This window comes from Pan paniscus, chromosome 6, assembly GCF_029289425.2.
Source record: "Pan paniscus chromosome 6, NHGRI_mPanPan1-v2.0_pri, whole genome shotgun sequence".
NCBI classification, from domain to species: domain Eukaryota; kingdom Metazoa; phylum Chordata; class Mammalia; order Primates; family Hominidae; genus Pan; species Pan paniscus.
In genome coordinates this window covers 29473382-29494103 of record NC_073255.2, presented here as the reverse complement: position 1 = coordinate 29494103, position 20722 = coordinate 29473382, and the positions used below count along the sequence as shown (strand labels likewise).

Below are 20722 nucleotides of genomic sequence, written 5' to 3'. Positions count from 1 at the left end.
ACAAAGTCAAAATACAAATGACAAACTAGGGTCAAAACACAAATCATATTCAAGACAGAAAGCTAATTTCCCTACTTACGAAGGACTTCTACAAATCAATAAGAAAAAGATCAACAACTCATTAAGAGAACTGGGTGAAGAGTTTCAGCAAAGAAATTCACAGAAAGAAAAATTTAGGAACCTATCTTTAAAAATTTAATTTTATATTTCTAATTGATACATATTGTACATATTTATGGTGTACAATGTGATGTTTCAATGCATGTATATACATAGTATAATGATCAAATGGGGTAATTACCATATCCATTATTTTAAATATTTATTTCTTTGGGATGCCAACATTCACAATCTTCTCTTCTAGCTATCTTGAAATATGTATTACATAGTTATTTGCAATAGTCACCTACTGTGTATCAAATATCTCTTAAACATATGAAAAGACAACTTCACTCAGAAGTACAAACTAAAACTATAATGAAATACCTTTTCTCTTTATCAGATTGGCAGAGATAAAAATTCTGATAACACATCATGCTAATGAGAATATGGGAGAAGACAGGCACTTTGACATATTTTTTCTAGTGGGAACATACACTGGTAAGCAAATTCACCATATCCACCTAAATTACAGTGATACTTTTTTTTTTTTTTTTTTGAGATAGAGTTTTGCTCTTGTTGCCCAGGCTGGAGTGCAATGATGTGATCTCGGCTCACTGCAACCTCCACCTCCCGGGTTCAAGCGATTCTCCTGCCTCAGCCTCCTGAGTAGCTGGAATTACAGGCATGCGCCACCATGCCTGGCTAATTTTTGTATTTTTAGAAGAGACAGGGTTTCTCCATGTTGGTCAAGCTGGACTCGAACTCTTGACCTCAGGTGATCCGCCCGCCTCAGCCTCCCAAAGTGCTAGGATTATAGGCATGAGCCACCGCGCCCGGCCTTACAGTGATTCTTTTCAGATCTATCCTAAAAAGGTGTGTGTGTGTGTGTGTGTGTGTGTGTGTGTGTGTGTGTGTATGTACAAAATAACATGTAGCAAGATTACACATTACAGCATAACTTGTAAGAAAAAGGCCATCTAAATATCAGCAGGCTGACTCAAAAAACCTGACATATCCATAAAATAAAATATTATGTCACATTTACAAAGAACAAAGTTGTGACACAGGTACTGATATAAAATCTTATGCAAAAAATCAAGGTATAGGATAGCAGTATAAACCCACAACTTCCATTATATTTACTAGTGAAAGATTAGATACTTCCCCTTAAGAGCAGAAACAAGACAAAGATGTCCACTCTCATCACTTCTATTTAACATTTGTACTGGAGGTTATAGCCAGGACAATTAGGCAAGAAAAATAAAAAAGCCATTCAGGTTAAAAAGAAATAAAACTGTCTATATTCAGATGACATGACCTTGTATTTAGAAAATCCTAAGGAGTTCACTAAAAGACTATTTGAATAAAAAAATAAGTTCAGCAAGGTTGCAAGATATGTAAGATCAATATACAAAAATCAATTATATTTCTATACACTAGCAATGAAAAATCTGAAAATGAAATTTAAAAAACAAATCCATTCATAACAGCAGCAAAAAGAATAAAATACCTAGGAGTATAACTAACAAAACAAGTGCAAAACTTACACTCTGAAAATTATAAAACATTGTTGAAAGAAATTAAAGATTTAAATAAATGTTTATGGATTAGAAGACATCACTGTTAAGATGGCAATACTCCCCAGAACGAACTACGGATTCAATGCAATGCCTATTGGAATCCTAAGTGACATGTTTATAGAAATTGACAAACTGATTCTAAAATTCTTATAGAGTTGCAAAGGGATCCAGAACAGTGAAAACTATCCTGAAAAAGAACAAAATGGGAGTACTTACATTTCCTGATTTCAAAAAGTACTACACAAGAGTTATCAAAACATGATGCTGCCACAAGGAAAGATCTATAGATCAATGGAATAGAATTGAAAGTAAAAAAATAAAACCACATGTCAGTGGCCAACTGTTGCACGTTAAGACAAAGGTGCCCAAAACCACTCAATGGGGAAAAAATATTCCTTTCAACAAATGGTGCTGAAACACCATTTGAAAGTCCAACAAATGGACTAGAGAAGCACATGTAAAAGACAGAAGTTGGTGCCTAACATAATATCGTATACAAAAAACTAACTTAAAATGGATCCAACACCTAAATGTAAGAGCTAAAACTATAAAGCTCTTCGGAAACACAGGGGTAAATCTTCATGACCATGGATTTAGCAAAGGATTCTTACATATAAGACCAAAATCACAAGGCAACAAAAGACAAAAAGACAACTTGGACTTCATCAAATTAAAAGCTTCTGTGCTTCGGCCGGGCGTGGTGGCTCACGACTGTAATCCCAGCACTTTAGGAGGCCGAGGCGGATGGATCACGAGGTCAGGAGATCGAGACCATCCTGGCTAACACGGTGAAACCCTGTTTCTACTGAAAGTACAAAAAATTAGCCGGGTGTGATGGCGGGCGCCTGTAGTCCCAGCTACTCAGGAGGCTGAAGCAGGAGAATGGCATGAACCCAGAAGGCAGAGCTTGCAGTGGGCCGAGATCATGCCACTGCACTCCAGCCTGGGTGGCAGAGCAAGACTCCATCTCAAAAAAATAAAAATAAAACAAAAAACAAAAACTTCTGTGCTTCAAAAGGCACTAAGAAGAAAGTAAAAAGATAATCTATATAATGGGAGAAATATTTGCAAATGATATATCTCATAAAAGACTTGTACCCAGAATACATAAAAGACTCTCACAACTTCATAATAAAAATAAATATGACTCAATTTAAACATGGGCAAAGAATCTAAACAGATATTTCTCCAAAAAATATGTACAAATGGTCAATAAGCACATGAAAAGATGCTCAATATCATTAGTCTCCAGGGAAACACAAATCAAAACCACAATAAAATACCACTTCACACCCACTAGGACAGTTAAGAACCAAAAAATCAAATAATAACAAGTGTTGAAGATGATACAGAGATATTAGAACTCTTGTACACTACTGGTGGGAATAAAAAATGGTACAGCTACTATGGATAACAGTCCGGCAATTCCTCAATGAAACACAGTTACCTAGATATATATCCAGGAGAAATAAAAACTATGTCTACATAAAAGTGTGTCCAAGAATGTTTATGGCAGCATTATTCATAATATAGGTTGAATATCCCCAATCCAAAAATCTAAAATCCCAAATGCTACAAAATCCGAAACTGAGAATTTTCCTAAATTAATGATGGACACCAAACCACAGATCCACGAGACTCATAGAACACTGTGCTGGATAAAAACCCCGAATTCTAAGTCTAGGTATATTATATTCAAACTGCAGAAAATAAAAAACAGAATACTGAAAGATCGGGGTGGGGGGGGGAACCTTACCTGCAGAGGAGCAAGCATAAGAATTATATTGAACTCTTCAGGAAACATGCAAGCAGAGAATAGAGTGAAATCTTTAAATGTTGAAAGAAAAAAAAAAAAAAAAAAAAACTCCACCAACCTGGAATTACCTATCCAGTAAAGTTATCATAAAAAAGTTAAAAAAAAAAGGACTTTTTCAACAAAAATTGAGAATATTTGTTTTCAAGACAGTACACCTGTCTTGCAAGAAATGTTAAAAAGACATTCATCAGAAAGAAGGAAAATGATGTAAGTGCAAAACTTGGGTTGATATAAAGACGAGTGCTAGAGAAAAAAAGGTAAAATAAAATCTTTTATTTTTCTTATTCCTAATTGATTTAATAGATAATAGTTTTATTCACAACAATGTATTTGATTATTATAGCTTATGAATAAATGAATGGCAGCAATATTATATGGGACAGGAAACAGTGTTATTTATAAGGTAGTTGCACTGTAAGTGGTATGGTGTTATTCGAAAGTATATTAGATTGCAAACGTATATTGCAAAATCAAGGAGAACTGCTAAAAAGTTTTTTTTTTAAAGTCTAACATGCTGAGAGAGAGAAAAAGTTGAAATTACATACAATGTTTAGTTAAAGCAGAGAAAACAGAAAATGAGTGAGAGACACAAGGAAAAAAGGAAGGCAGGCAGGCAAGCAGGCAACAAATACAAAACAGTAACAGTATGAAAGACATTAATCAAATTATATCAAACATGTAAACATCAGTGATCTAAAGCACTTAAAAGAGACTGTTGGCTGGATGTGGTGGCTCACACCTGTAATCCCAGCATTTTGGGAGGCCGACGTGGGCAGATCACAAGGTCAGGAGATTGAGACCACCCTGGCCAACGTGGTGAAACCAGTCACTACTGAAAATACAAAAATAAGCTGGGCGTGCCTGTAATCCCAGCTACTTGAGAGGCTGAGGCAGGAGAATTGCTTGAACCAGGGAATCGGAGGTTGCAGTGAGCCAAGATGGCACCACTGCACTCCAGCCTGGCAACAGAGCGAGACTCCGTCTAAAAATAAAAAAACAAAGAGACTGTCAAAGTGAATTAAAAAAGATCGAATTACATGTTGTCTACCAGAAACTTACTTTAAATACAAAGATATAGAGAGATTAAAACTAAAGGTATGGAGAAAGGTGTATCATGCTAACATTAACTAAAGAAAACTGGAGTAGCTATATTAATTTCAGACAGGGCAGACTTCAGATCAAGAAAAATTATTGGGAACAAAGAGAGGCATTACATAATGATAAGAGTTAATTCTCTGAGACGATATAACAATCTTAGTGAATGTGTGTTTAACAAAAGAGCATTAAAATATGGGAGGTAAAATCTGACAGAACTGCAAAAAGAGATAGGTTAATCTACTATTATAGTTGAAGGTTTCAACATTCTACTAGCTGTACAGGCATAGCTCAGAGATACTGCAGGTTCTGCTCAAGATAACCACAATAAAGCAAATACTGCAACAAAGTAAGTCACACAAATTTTTTTGTTTCCCTGTGTATATAAAAGTTATGTTTACATGACAAGGTGATCTATTAAGTGTGCAACTGCAATATGTCTAAAAGACAATAAACATATCTTAATTTAAAAATACTTTAGAGGTTAAAATGCTAAGGATCAGAGCCTTCAGAGAGTCAAAATCTTTTTGCCTGTGTAAGGTCTTGTCTTGATGCTGATGGCTGCTGACTGATCAAGGTGGTGGTTGCTGAAGGCTTGGGTGGCTGTGGCAATTTCTTAAAATAAGACAATAATAAGGTTTGCCACATTGATGGACTCTCCTTTCATGAAAGATTTCTCCATAGCATGCAATGTTGTTTGAGAGCATTTTATCCAAGCAAAACTTTCAAAATTGGAGTCAATTCTTTCAAACTGCTCCTGCTTTATCACCTAAACTTTATGTAATATTTGTAATCCTTTGTTATCATTTCAACAATTTTCACAGCATCTTCACCAGGAATAGATTCAATCTGAAGAGACCACTTTCTTTGCTCCTCCACAAGAAGCAACTCCTTATCTGTTCAAGTTTTATCATGACATTGCAGCAATGTAGTCACATCTTCAGGTTCCACTTCTAATTCTTGTTTTCTTGTTTCCAACACATCTAAAGTGACTTCCTCCACTGAAGTCTTGAATCCCTCAAAGTCATCCATGAGAGCTGGACTCAACTTCTCCCCAACTCATGTGAATGTTGATATTCTGACCTTCTCCCATGCATCACAAATGTTCTTAATGGCATCTAGAATAGTAAACCCTTTCTGGAAGGCTTGCAATTTACTTTATCCAGATCCAGTAGAGGAATCGAAATCTATGGCAGCTGTAGTCCTATGAAATGTATTTAACTAAGACTTGAAAGTCAAAATTACCCCTTAATCCATGAGTAGAAGAGATGTTGTGTCTGCAGGAATGAAAACAACATTCCTCTCTTTGTACATTTCTGTCCGAGCTCTTGGGTGACCAAGTGTGTTGTCAATAACCAGTAGTATTTTGAAAGAAATCTTTTTTTCTGAGCAGTAAATCCCAACAGTGGGGTTAAAATATGCAGCACACCATGCTGTAAACAGATGTGCTGTCAGCTAGGTTTTGTTGTTCCAGTTAGAGGGCACAGGCAGAGTAGAATTCGCATAATTCTTAAGGGCTCTAGGATCTTCAGAGTGGTAAATGAGCATTGGCTTCCACTTAAAGTCATCAGCTGCATAAGCTCCTAACCAAAGAGTCAGCCTGTCCTTTGAAGGCAGGTATTGACTTCTCTCTAGCTGTGAAAGCTCTAGATGTTCTTCCAAAACAAGGCTGCTGTGTCTGCATCGAAAATCTGTTGTTAAGTGTAGCCACTGGAATCAATGATCTCAGCTAGATCTTCTGGGTAACTTGTTGCAGCTTCTTCTTCTTTTTTTTTAAAAATTATTATTATACTTTAAGTTCTGGGATAATGTACAGAACGTGCATGTTTGTTACGTAAGTACAAATGTGCCATGGTGGTTTGCTGCACCCATCAACCCATCATCTACATTAGGTATTTCTCCTAATGCTATCTCCCCTCCCCTTGCCTCCCAAACCCCCGACAGGGATCGGTGTGTGATGTTCCCCTCCCTGTGTCCATATGTTCTTCATTGTTCAACTTACACCCACTTAAAAGAGAACATGCGGTGTTTGGTTTTCTGCGCCTGTGTTATTTTGCTGAAAATGATGGTTTACAGCTCTATCAATGTCCCTGCAAAGGGCGTGAACTCATCATTTTTTATGGCCGCATACTATTCCATGGTGTATATGTGCCACATTTTCTTTATCCAGTCTATCATTGATGGGCATTTGGGTTGGTTCCAAGTCTTTGCTATTGTGAATAGTGCTGCAATAAACATACATGTGCATGTGTCTTTATAGTAGAATGATTTATACTCCTTTGGGTATATACCCAATAATGGGATTGCTGGGTCAAATGGTATTTCTAGTTCTAGATCCTTGAGGAATTGCCACAATGTCTTCCACAATGCTTGAATTAATTTACACTCCCAGCAACAGTGTAAAAGTATTTCTATTTCTCCACATCCTCTTCAGTATCTGTTGTTTCCAGACTTTTTAATGATCACCATTCTAACTGGTGTGAGAAGGTATCTCATTGCAGTTTTGATTTGCATTTCTCTAATGACCAGTGATGATGAGCATTTTTTCATGTGTCTGCTGGCTGCATAAATGTCTTCTTTTGAGAAATGTCTGTTCATATCCTTTGCCCACTTTTTGATGGGGTTGTTTTTTTCTTGTAAATTTGTTTAAGTTCCTTGTAGAGTCTGGATATTAGCCCTTTGTCAGACGGATAGCTTGCAAAATTTTTCTCTCATTCTGTAGGCTGCCTGTTCACTCCGATGATAGTTTCTTTTGTTGTGCAGAAGCTCTTTAGTTAGATCCCATTTGTCAATTTTGGCTTTTGTTGCAATTGCATTTGGTGTTTTAATCATGAAGTCTGTGCCCATGCCTATGCCCTGAATGGTACTGCCTAAGTTTTCTTCTAGGGTTTTTATGGTCTTAGGTCTTACGTTTAAGTCTTTAATCTATCTTGACTTAATTTTTGTAATAAGGTGTAAGGAAGGGGTACAGTTTCAGTTTTCTGCATATGGCTAGTTTTCCCAACATCATTTATTAAATAGCGAATCCTTTCCCCATTGCTTGTTTTTGTCTGGTTTGTCAAAGACCAGATGGTTGTAGATGTGTCATGTCATTTCTGAGGCCTCTGTCCTGTTCCAGTGGTCTATATATTTGTTTTGGTACCAGTACCATGCTGTTTTAGTTACTGTAGCCTTGTAGTATAGTTTGAAGTCAGGTAGCGTGATGCCTCCAGCTTTGTTCTTTTTGCTTAGGATTGTCTAGGCTATACCGGCTCTTTTTTGGTTCCATATGAAATTTAAAGTAGTTTTTTCTAACTCTGTGAAGAAAGTCAATGGTAGCTTGATGGGAATAGCATTGAGATTATAAATTACTTTGGGCAGTATCACCACTTTCATGATATTGATTCTTCCTATCCATGAGCATGGAATGTTTTTCCATTTGTTTGTGTCCTTATTTCCTTGAGCAGTGGTTTGTAGTTTTCCTTGAAGAGGTCCTTCACATCCCTTGTAAGTTGTATTCCTAGGTGTTTTATTCTCTTTGTAGCAATTGTGAATGGAAGTTTGCTCATGATTTGGCTCTCTTTTTGTCTATTATTGGTGTATAGGAATGCTTGGGATTTTTGCACACTGATTTTGTATCCTGAGACTTTGCTGAAGTTGCTTATCAGCTTAAGGAGCTTTTGGGCTGAGACAATGGGGTTTTCTAAATATGTCATCTGCAAAAAGAGATAATTTGACTTCCTCTCTTCCTATTTGAATACGCTTTATTTCCTTCTCTTGGGCCAGAACTTCCAATACTACGTTGAATAAGAGTGGTGAGAGAGTGCATCCTTGTCTTGTGCCAGTTTTCAAAGGGAATACTTCTAGCTTTTGCCCATTCAGTATGATATTGGCTGTTGGTTTGTCATAAATAGCTCTTATTTTGAGATATGTTCCATCAATACCTAGTTTATTGAGTGTTTTTAGCATGAAGAGGGGCTGAATTTTGTCAAAGGCCTTTTCTGCATCTATTAAGATAATCATGTGATTTTCATTATTGGTTCTGCTTATGTGATGGATTATATTATGCATTTGTGCATGTTGAACCTGCCTTGCATCCCAGGGATGAAGCCAACTTGATCGTGGTGGATAAGCCTTTTAATGTGCTGCTGGATTCGGTTTGCCAGTATTTTATTGAGGATTTTCACATCGATGTTCATCAGGGATATTGGCCTGAAATTTTCTTTTTTGTTGTGTCTCTGTCAGGTTTTGTTATCAGGATGATGCTGGCCTCATAAAATGAGTTAGGGAGGAGTCTCTCTTTTTCTGTTGTTTGGAATAGTTTCAGAAGGAATGGTACCAGCTCCTGTTTGTATCTCTGGTAGAATTTGGCTGTGAATCTGTCTGGTCCTGGGCTTTTTTTGGTTGGTAGGCTATTATTACTGTCTATTTCAGAACTTGTTAGTGGTCTATTCAGGGATTTGACTTCTTCCTGGTTTAGTCTTGGGAGGGTGTTATGCGTCCACGAATTACTTATCCATTTCTTTTAGATTTTCTAGTTTATTTGCAGAGAGGTGTTTATAGTATTTTCTGATGGTAGTTTATATTTCTGTGGGATCAGTGATGGTATCCCCTTTACCATTTTTTATTGTATCTATTTGATTCTTCCCTCTTTTCTTCTTTATTAGTCTGGCTAGCGGTCTATCTATTTTGCTAATCTTTTCAAAAAACCAGCTCCTGGATTCAATGATTGTTTTTTGAAGGGTTTTTCATGTCTCTATCTCCTTCAGTTCTGCTCTGATCTTAGTTATTTCTTGTCTTCTGCTAGCTTTTGAATTTAACTGCTCTTGCTTCTCTAGTTCTTTTAATTGTGATGTTAGGGTGTTGATTTTAGATCTTTCCTGCTTTCTCCTGTGGGCATTTACTGCTATAAATTTCCCTCTAAACACTGCTTTAGCTGTGTCCCAGAGATTCTGGTACATTGTGTCTTTGATCTCATTGGTTTCAAAGTACTTATTTATTTCTGCCTTAATTTCATTATTTACCCAGTAGTCATTTAAGAGTAGGTTGTTCAGTTTCCATGTAGTTGTATGGTTTTGAGTTTCTTAACCCTGAGTTCTAATTTGATTGCACTGTGGTCTGAGAGATTCTTTGTTATGATTTCCGTTCTTTTGCATTTGCTGAGGACTGACTTCCAATTATGTGGTCCATTTTAGAATAAGTGCTATGTGGCGCTGAGAGGAATGTATATTCTGTTGATTTGGGGTGGAGAGTTCTGTAGATGTCTATTAGGTCCACTTGGTCCAAAGCTAAGTTCAAGTTCTGAATATCCTTGTTAATTTTCTGTCTTGTTGAGCTGTCTAATATTGACAGTGGGGTGTTAAAATCTCCGACTATTATGGTGTGGGAGTCTAAGTCTCTGTAGGTCTCTAAGAACTTGCTTTATGAATCTGGGAGCTCCTATATTGAGTACATATATATTTAGGATAGTTAGCTCTTCTTGTTGCATTGATCCCTTTACCATTATGTAATGCCCTTGTCTTTTTTGATCTTTGTTGGTTTAACGTCTGTTTTATCAGAGATTAGGATTGCAATCCCTTTTTTTTTTTGCTTTACATTTGTATGGTAAATCTTCCTCCATCCATTTATTTTGAGCCTGTGTGTGTCATTGCACATGAGATGTGTCTCCTGAATACAGCAGACTGGTGGGTCTTGATTCTTTATCCAATTTGCTGGTCTATGTCTTTTAATTGGGGCATTTAGCCATTTACATCTAAGGTTAATATTATGTGTGAATCTGATCCCGTCATTATAATGCTAGCTGGTTATTTTGCCCATTAGTTGATTATTAAAAAGGCAGTAACTGCAAAGGGGAATAAAGTGAAATGCAAAAGTATAGGGTTTACCTATATTTCTTCTTCCCTCTCTCCTTTCTTTCTGGAATACAAACTACATATATATTAGATATTTTGAGTATGTTTCACATATTGTTATCTTTTTTTCATTCTTTCTTCTCTATTAGTTTTTGCTTGAATATTTTCTAATAACCTATCTTTAAATTCACTTATTCCCTCTTCTGTTGTGTCTAGTCTTCTATCAGTGAACTAATTTCAGATACTGTATTTTTGATCCTAAAATATTCATTTGATTATCTTTTATTCTGATTTTCTAAAAATATTTTACATGTTTTTTTCCCTTTTCTTCTATTAAAAGTACATTAATAAGTTATTTTCAAATCCTTGTGTATAAATGCCAATAAAAGAACCATTTATGGGACTGCCTCTGTTGTTTTTCTCATGATTAGTGGCCAGATATTTCTGCCTCTCTGCATATCTAGCAATGTGTGCCTCTTTTTTCCTTCTATTTGTTATACTGAGAGTGCTAGGCTGCTGTGACTTACTATTTCTTTCTTGGAAGTGGAATTCCTCCTCTATTCCTGGGATTTTTTTTAACCTATATTATAGGAATATTGAACTACCATTGTTTTTCCTTATTAAGAATCTGCCTGGATGTTGCATATTATTGGATAACTCTTTGCTTTATTTCATTTTTATCATCAAAAGAGTACAGTAGCACCTTACCTGCTCAAAAGTCATCCAACCATTGCAACTGTTAAGAATAATGAACAAGATAATCCTCTGAAAGACCAACATCAATGGCATAAAACCAGTAAATTTTTACTCCCACCAGTTTTTAAGAATAAGCATACACAAACATACACATACCCCATCACCCGGTGTTGGAGCAGGTAGAACACAGAATTTGATGATAGAACACATGGCCTAAACCTCATCTGTCTTTTGCTAGCAGAGAGACCTTAGACACAACACTTATTTACTGAGTCTTACTTTTCAATTCAAAAGTTGTTGAAAGATAAAACAGTATATTTTAAATTCATAAAGTTGTTGTGAAGACAAAACAGTGTATTTTAAAGACCTTTGCAAACTATAAACATTTGTTAGTGCATTATATAGTTTTAAATCTATAGATCAAAAGCTATAAATTAAATAAACATAGAGATAACAGTGTAACAGCTACATGGACAATAACTGACAATCAACAGAAAAACATCAAGAAAAGAGTAAAAAACCATTTTAAAAGTACAATAAGAACCCAGGTAAACTATTTAACAGAAATTTAAACAGTTCCTAATAATTTCAACAGACCCTGGAGCTATTACTTTAAAACAGTAGGAATTAATGTTTATGACAAGTTTGAATCTGAAACAATACCCTGCACATTATTATTAAAATATAAAAATATCTAATGAACATTGGAAAGGCTATAGTAAAAAATGACTAAAATAAAAATTCCAGTTGGATGATCTGCAAATGGATTCGTTTCTACTTAAGGGCCTTTATACCATGTGATTTTAGCATAAGTAAACATGTAAATAAAATGAAGAATCTGTATCATTGGCCAGGCCTGGTGGCTTATGCCTGTAATCCCAGGAGGCCAAGGTGGGTGGATCATGTGAGGTCAGGAGTTCGAGACCAGCCTGCACCAACATGGTGAAACCCCTCCTCTACTAAAAATACAAAAATTAGCCAGGGGTGGTGGCACACGCCTGTAGTCCCAGCTACTCGGGAGGCTGAGGCAGGAGAATCACTTGAACCCAGCAGGCAGAGGTTGCAGTGAGCTGAGATCGTGCCAGTGCACTCCAGCCTGGGCGACAAAGTGAGACTTCCTCTCAAAAAAAAAAAAAAAGAAGAAGAAGAATCTGCATCATTAATTCACTCTCACTAATAGAAAACCTTGTAAAAGCTATTTTTCAGAGGTCTTGGAAGAAAACAAGTAACAGACTTTGGATAAGAAAAAAATCACAGAAGAGAGTGAAATCAACATTCTCATAGAGCAAAAACCAAAAGGAACAAGATGGCTCTATGAAGAAAAGATCAAAGAAGGCATGTGGCATAGATTCTTGAAAGCAAGAGTCATTTGGGGGAACTCTAAAGAATGGTATAGCAGGTTTGTAAAATAGGTAATACATTAAGCTTTAGCATATAATAATTATTTAATAAAAATGGTTGTAAAGTATACTTATCAATGAGTTAAAGAGATTACTCCAGAGTTGACTAGGGAAACAGACTTAAAATACCAGGCTTATGCAACAAATAACAAAATTTCAAAAAAGCACTAGATAAAGGAAGTCAAGAACTTACATGAAAAGTAGGTACACAGTCTAATGCAAAAGAAGAAAATCAGTACTTTGCCATTGTTGAAAATGGAAATAGGATCAGGATCTTTTTCACAGGCCCTGTTAAAACACAACTGTGCAGGTATGATTTCTCTAAACCTTAAAGGCATTACGCCAAAACTAAGAGTCATTTCATCCTGTATTTAAAGTCAGAGTAGAAAAGAGAAAAATGGTCTAATTTTTGCATATGTTAAGATTTCATTATGTGCTGAATGTTTTTATTTGCTAACTAAACCTAATGTATATCAACCAAATTCTAAAATAGTAATATCTGAAAATATCTCTATAAAAACTAAGTCCAAAATAATTCAGTAATCTTATGAATAAATCTATATACCTTAGCAAGTGATTTTACAATAGGATTCTCCATAATTCCCTTGAGGAAAATTAGGTCTATTTCTTCTGCTCCAGTAGACGAGGGCAGCTCCGTAAGGTTTTCCAAGACTTGCTGCATTGCTGCTGAGATAAAAGCAACATAAAAACAAACAAACAAACAAACAAACACCTTAAATTTCAACCCGTTATGGAGTAAGATTATTTTAATAATGCAAATAGACATTAAGAATACTCTTTGGAAAAATAACATTTTAAAAAATGAAATTGTTAAACAGTATGAGTTTCAAATTGACTTCCCAGGAATTAATAGCAGGATAGATTTTTATATGTAATTTGGACTTTATCAGACTACCTTACACATACTTACAACCTTGCACTTGCTCTGTATTTTTCAAATTTAAAAACATTACTCAAGAAAAAACAGAAAATTCAAACAGACTTATAAGAAGGAAAAAGTCTAATTTAGGAATCAGAAACTTCCCACAAGCTCAGAACCAGCCTTCACTGCTGAATTCTATCAAACAATTAAAAAAGAATTAAAACCAATACTTCACAAACTCCTTCAAAAAAAAAAAAAAAAAGGGAAGAGAAGGAAACACCTTCCAACTCATTCTATGAGACCAATTACCCTGATACTAAACCCAACAACATCACACACAAAAAAATTACCGCCAATCTCTCCTAGAAATACAAATGCAAAAATCTTAAACAAACTACTGAATCCAGTGACATATACAAACAATTGTATATAATGGCCAAGTTCACTTTATCCCAGGAATGAACGAGTGGTTCAACAGATAAAAACTCAACAGACTCTATTAACAAAACCAAGAACAAAACCAAATGACACTTCAGACAAAGAAAATCATTAGACAAAACCCAAAACTCTTTCATAATAAAAACATTCACCAAACTAAAAATAGAAGGGAAATTCTTCTCTCTGATAAAAGGCTTCTATGAAAAACCCACAGCTAATATCATACTTAATGGTGCTTTTACTCCTAATGAGGAATAAAATAAGGCTGTACACTTTTGGCATTTTTATTCAACTTTGGATTGGAGGTTCTAGACAGGGCTGTTAAGCAAAAAAAAAAAAGAAAAAAGAAAAAGAAAATAAAAGGCATCCAGACTAGAAAGCAATAAGTAAAACAATTTATATTTGCAGATCATATGATTCTGTATATGGAAAATCCTAATATACAAAAATTTATTATCATTAATATGTGAGTTCACCAAGGTTTCAGTATACAAGATTAATACAAAACAACCAATATGTTGTTACACATAGTGTATTTCTATACACTGGTGACAAACAATCCAAAAATGAAATTAAGAAAACCATTCCTTTTACAGTAGCATCAAAGACAATAAAATACTGAGAAATAGATGTAACAGAAGTAGTACAAAATTTGTACAATGAAACTATAAAACATCATTGAAAGAATGAAAGAAGATCTAAATAAAGGGAATGACATCCCATGTTCATGGATCAGAGGACTTATTAAAATGGCAACAATTCCCAAATTAACCTACAGGTTTAATACACTCCCTATCAAAATCTGAACTGCCTTTTCTTTTTTTGTAGAAATTGACAAGCTCATTCCATTCATATGGAAACTCAAAAAAACCAGAATAGCCAAAAGAGTCTTCAAAAAGAACAACAAAGTTGGAGACCTCACACTTCTCAATTTCAAAACTTACTAAAAAGCTACAGTAATCAAGACTGTGTGGAACTAGCATATAGACATACATACAACTCAACAACAGGCTAGAAACAAATCCATACATTTATGGTCAATTGATTCTGACAATGTGCCAAGACAATTCAATAAAGAAAAAAATAGTTTTTTCAACAGCTGGTGCTGGGACAACATATGTACATGTAAGAGAGTGACGCTAGACCCCTCCCCTCACTCAATATTATAATCTTAATTTTATTAGTTTTATCTCAGCTCATAGAATAAATCAACAGTAAATACAGAAGTCGTTTTTAATATTAACTTTTATTTTTATTAAAGTAAAATATAAACACTGTTAAAAGTCAGATTGTAGTACTAAATGGCTTATAAAATACAGTTTTCTGTTCCATGCTGCTTACCCTTCTCCCCAACTTATCCTACTCCCAGAAGTAATTACTAGGAATTTAATTGTTTCTTCTAATCAGATCTGTTCGTAGTTTCTCTTCTTTCTGGATAATATGCTAATATTGCTACTTTGTGATTGACCCATTTTGGACATTATCTATTTTCTGTTAGAATACTAGAGGTTTCAGCTTTTACTTTCCCTATCTTCAGACTCTCAATTTTTAAAAACAAAATCAATAGTGTTTTTCATATGGAACTCTTAAGTTTTTTCCAAATGTTCCAACAAGCTTCTCACATTTTTACCAGTATTTTTCTAAATATTCAAATATTTTTCTAATACTCTATCAGACCTATTTCCTGTCTTCTATCCCTGATCTCCCTCACAAAGCATTCTCTTGTATGTTAACTTGGACAGGTTCATCCATGGGGGTTTCATGGATGACTGACAATTTTTGAAGGTAAAGAAGCGAACAAGAGGACAATGTGCACTTGACAAAGGAGAAGGAAAACAAGTATTGGATTAACATGAAGAAAGATGACATAAGAAGTAAAGAATATAAACTAAGCTACTTAGTAATTTTGCTTAAGGTCAACAAGTTACCTTTAAGTGGGCAGGGAACAATAGAATCAATTTTTAAAAGTACTTTTGTCCTGTGGCTATAAATGTGGTTAGCAGTACTTCTCATTATTTATTTTTCTTTCTTTTGACATTGTACATTTGTTTTTATTTTTAGCTTTTATTATGGAAAACTTCAAACATATGTGAAGAAAACAGAATAATATAATAAACCACACAATGATCAGCTCCAACAATTAGCAACTCATGGTCAACCTTGTTTCACACTCCTATATACTTTCTACCTTATATAACTTTGAAGCAAATTCCAGAAATCCTATTTCAATGTATATGTCTCAAAGATCAGCACTCCTTTTAAACAACATAACCAAAATACTGTTAGCAATAGTATCAAATTAGCAATACCTAGCAAATTAACAGTAATTCCTTAATGTTATCAAATGTTTAGTCAGTGTTCATAACGCCAGTTGTACTGAAGATTTTTTAAAAATGTACCTTCTGTATTGATTCTTGAAGTGCTTGTTTTTTTTTCAAATTGGTGTTTAAGTCAGTAGAAAAGTGAAACAAATTGTGAAATAGATCTTTGGTTATTTTAAAGATCTTTATAAGTTGTTACTGATTCTTAATCATATGGAATTTAATCTAGAAATGGATAAACTTGACAACATCCCTTGTCCTGGGAAAGAAATCTCAAATATTATAATGCTGTCAATCATTCTCAAATTAGTTTGTACATTTGGTGGATTTATAGTCAAAATACAATACATAGTTCTTTTAAACTGTATTATCCTAAAAGCATATGAAACGATAAAGAAAAACCATGTGACAAAATTATAACAAATAATGAGAGATGGGCCTAATCCCAACTTAGTAAAAGTGATTCTGCAGTCTCTCACCAAAATGATGAACAATAGAATGTGAGCTGGTACCTTCTTACAGAAATCTCTCCTGCTGTTTAGCTGCTTAAAATGGAAATGGCTGTCCTTTGTTACCAAATCCCTTTCTTCTCCAAACTTCAAATAATGTACTTTCGTGATTTTTTTTAAAGTAGCAAAATGATTTAGTCCTATAAAATATTAAAACATAAATCTATAATAATTATTCAGATATGGATAAACACAAGACAACTCTAGTATATGTAAAAACTTAATATATAAAATAAGAGGCTCTCTGGAATGGGAGCCTTACAAAGTTAAGATAGGAGCCAGAAAAACAGGGAAGTTTTTCCCATTTACTTAGAGATTTCAGGAAGAAAGGAGAGTCTAAACTCAAAAAGTAAGTTACCTACAAGTTCCACTCCTTCTCAATAATCACTAGAGGAGATAAACATTTTAATCAGACCCTAGATTCAATAACACATAAATGGGATTCTTTTTTCTTTTTTGAGACGGAGTCTCGCTCTGTTGCCCAGGCTGGAGTGCAGTGGCGGGATCTCGGCTCACTGCAAGCTCCGCCTCCCAGGTTCACGCCATTCTCCTGCCTCAGCCTCCCGAGTAGCTGGGACTACAGGAACCCACCACCACGGCCAGCTAATTTTTTGTATTTTTTAGTAGAGACGGGGTTTCACCGTGTTAGCCAGGATGGTCTCCATCTCCTGACCTCCTGATCCGCCCACCTCGGCCTCCCAAAGTGCTGGGATTACAGGCGTGAGCTACCGCGCCCAGCCATAAATGGGATTCTTACATGCGCTAGAGAAAAATTAATAGATTTAATCTAGACTCTTCAGTTACAAATATGAATAAACCATGAATCACCAATCACTTATGAAAACTAGCAGCATGCATTAGACTAACCAAATTCAACAAACAAAAGCATGAGCCTCCAGAGAAACAGAATTACTACCAAATAAAAAGAGAGGAAAACAAAAACAAAAACAAAGACTAAATTGTGATACACAGAAAGATCAAGCGGAAGAATACTCCCATTTAAAAAGGGCAAAGAGCAGGAAAGTATGAGTAAACTATTATGGATCACGAAAGACCAAAATTTACAAGGTAATTAAATCCAGAAACGAATAAAAGGAAAAGCAAAAGTCATCCAATCAAAAGAGACAGATTCAATCAGTAAGTCAGTAAATAGCTGGCTTTTTCAAGTGACCAATTAAATAGACAAATACTTGGCTAGTCTAATCAAAAAAAGACAAGACACGAAGAGTGATGTCAGTAAGATGGCTGACTGTAAGTGTCTGGTGCACATTCCTCCGCTTCAAGAAAGGACCACGGCAATAAATAAACAGCTAAGATTTGACTGGAGTGTTGAAGGGAGAGTGCTGAAGTGCAGCAGGGAAGTGGAGAGGTACCTGTGATGACTGGGAGCCCACAAGGCCAGCGTGGAGGCATCCTGCCTCTGCCATCCCATCCTCCGAACCTGGAATGGCCCAGAGTCAGAAGGGACTTCTCCTTGTGGGAACGGGGGCTTGGTAGGGGAGGAAGGTAATCAGAGGAACCTCAGCAGCCTCCACTCCCACTGCAAACACATGCAATCCTTACTACAGGAGAATCCACAGTCCTTGCAAGCCCTGAGCCCAGTTTGGGGAGCTGCTGTGAATTCACACAGCTGTATTCCCCCAGACTGGGAGCACAAGATCTGCACTTACTCCCTGTGAGCCAAGCTGCTGCAGCATGTCACCGATCATCTTGAGACCAGAACCATTTCTGAAGTACACCCTGCACTTTTCCAGCCTAGGAGTTGTTTTCATTCCACTAAGTCCATACAGGTGTCTGAATGCCACAACCCCAGCTGCACAGAGCCTGAGCACAGGATCTGCTGTGGCTCTGGTCCTGCAGAGCAAGGAAACCAATCCCTGCTGCCAGCACTTCTGGTCAAATAGTCTGGTGGACACATCCAGGGAGAACCCACCCTTGAGCCAGTCACACCACTGTATGCCCTCCCCTGAGCAGCAGAGGTCCCTGAGCAACTGAGCAGCTGACATGTCCCCATGGTGGCCGGGTAGTTGCACACCCATGTCCTGAGCCTGAAAAACAGCCTGGCAGGCTAGCCTCTGGTGAAGATGTCCTTGGACTGGCTCCACATTGGCACCTACGCCCTAAGATACTCCAGGAGGCCTGAACTCAACAAACATGCCCACAGACTGGCTAAGCAGTTGTGCACCCAGCCCAGAACCTAAAAAACAGACTAGTAGGTTCTCCTCTGGCAGACATGCCCCTAGACTGGCCGAGTGGCTGCACACCACCCCTGAGAACTTGAGAAATAGCCCAGTGGCCCCAACCCAGGCATTGTGTCTCCAAGCCAGCCAAGCAGGCATGTGCCCATGCCACCAGCCAGAGTAACAGCCCCATGGCCATAATCCCAGCAAGCCGGACACCAAGTGGGTTGCCTCATCACAGCGTTCACTCATGCACCCCTGACCTGAGAAACAGCCCAGTGAGCCCACCCCTGGCAAAGCTGCACCATCGCAGCCACAAACTCTTGCGGCTTAGGCCACTGAAACACTTACAAACATCACTAAAATTGATTACTGCTGAAGAATCTGCAAAGAGACTACACAAGTGGGTCTACCTAAAAACAAAGTGAATGCACCCCACGCAACCAATACTCTAAGTTTTTTCAACAACTCCATAAAACTGGAAAAGGCAACTTTTCTACCATATGTGTAGAAATAAATCAATGTAGAGCTACATCAAACATGAAAATACAAAGAAACGTGACACTTCCAAAGGAATACAGTAATTCTCCAATAACAGATCCCAATTATTAGGAAATATACAAAATATCACAAAGAGAATTCAAAATAATAATCGTAAGGAAACAGTGAGATACAAAATAATAGATACATGATTCAACAAAATTAGGAAAAATGATTCATTGTTTGAATGAGAAATTCAAAAAGAGAGAGATATTAGAAAACATAAATCTTAGAGCTGAAGAATTCAATGAATGAAATTAGAAGAAAATACAATGAAGAGCTTCAACAAAGGACTAGACCAGGCAGAAGAAAGAATTTCTGAACTTAGGACAGGTCTTTTGAAATAACTAAGGCAGACAAAAAGAAAAAAAGAATAATTTAAAGAATACCATTAAGTGAACAAATATTCACATTATGAGAGTTCCAGAAGAAGAGAAGGGAAACATCATAGGAAATATTTAATGAGCTAGTTGTAAAAAAACTTCCCAAGTCTTGGGAGATAATGGACATTCAGATCCAGGAAGCACAAAAGTCCTCGAATTGATAAAATCCAAACAGTCCTCTCTGGGGCACATTATACTCAAACTGTCAAAAGTCAAAGACAAAAAGTTCTAAAAACAGCAAAAGAAAAGCATCAAGTCATAGACGAAGAAATCAAAACATCACTACAGAGAACCACTCATCCACAAAAATAAACAATAAGAGAATGTAAGAAACAAGGGATTTTTTTAAAGAGAAAAGAAAACAACAAAATGACCGGAGTAAGTCCTCACATATCAACAACACCCTTGGCTGTAAACGGATTGGATTCCCCAATTAAAAAATATAAACTGGATGAATGGATTTAAAAAACGAGTCAACTACATGTTGCCTACAAGAAACTCATTTCAACTGTGAAGACACACAGAGGGAAAGCAAAGAGATGAAAAAAGATATTCCATGTAAATGAAAACCAAAAGCTACACTTATTTCATTTCAGATAAAACAGACTTTAAAAGTTTTTTCAGTTATTGTAAATATAATGGCTTTCTTGATTTTTAATGTGTGTTGTTTGTATATAGAAATACTACTGATTTTTGTGTATTTATTTTGTATTCTGAAACCTTACTGAATTTACCATTTCTAAGAGTTTTTTTTGTAGAGTCTTTTAGGCTTTTCTTTATTGTAAGATCATGCCATATGTAAACAGTAACAATTTGATTTCTCCCGTTCCAATTTGGATGCCTTTTATTTCTTTCTCCTTTCTGTCACTCTTGCTGGAATTTCCAGTACTGTGCTGAATAAGACTGGTGAGAGTGGATGCTCTTGTCTTGTTCCAGTCCTTAGAGGAA

General features: G+C 36.1%; 1 protein-coding gene across 19 annotated transcripts in view; it reads right to left on the bottom strand.

Moving 5' to 3' along the window:
- The window catches only part of PALS2 (protein associated with LIN7 2, MAGUK p55 family member), a 120141-nt gene that overhangs the window by 56710 nt on the left and 42709 nt on the right, over positions 1-20722 (bottom strand). For 5 of the 19 annotated variants that reach the window (XM_034963816.3, XM_008960036.6, XM_034963820.3 and 2 more), the window contains exon 2: positions 13086-13204. The exons of 1 other annotated variant lie outside the window; for it this stretch is intronic. In XM_034963816.3, coding sequence (XP_034819707.1) covers positions 13086-13202 — 117 coding nt within the window. In that variant the 5' untranslated portion in view covers positions 13203-13204. Of the gene's footprint in view, positions 1-13085; positions 13208-16641; positions 16812-20722 lie in introns of all 19 variants that reach the window. 13 more of the 19 variants (XM_055115788.2, XM_055115792.2, XM_055115783.2 and 10 more) reach the window with 5 other exon arrangements.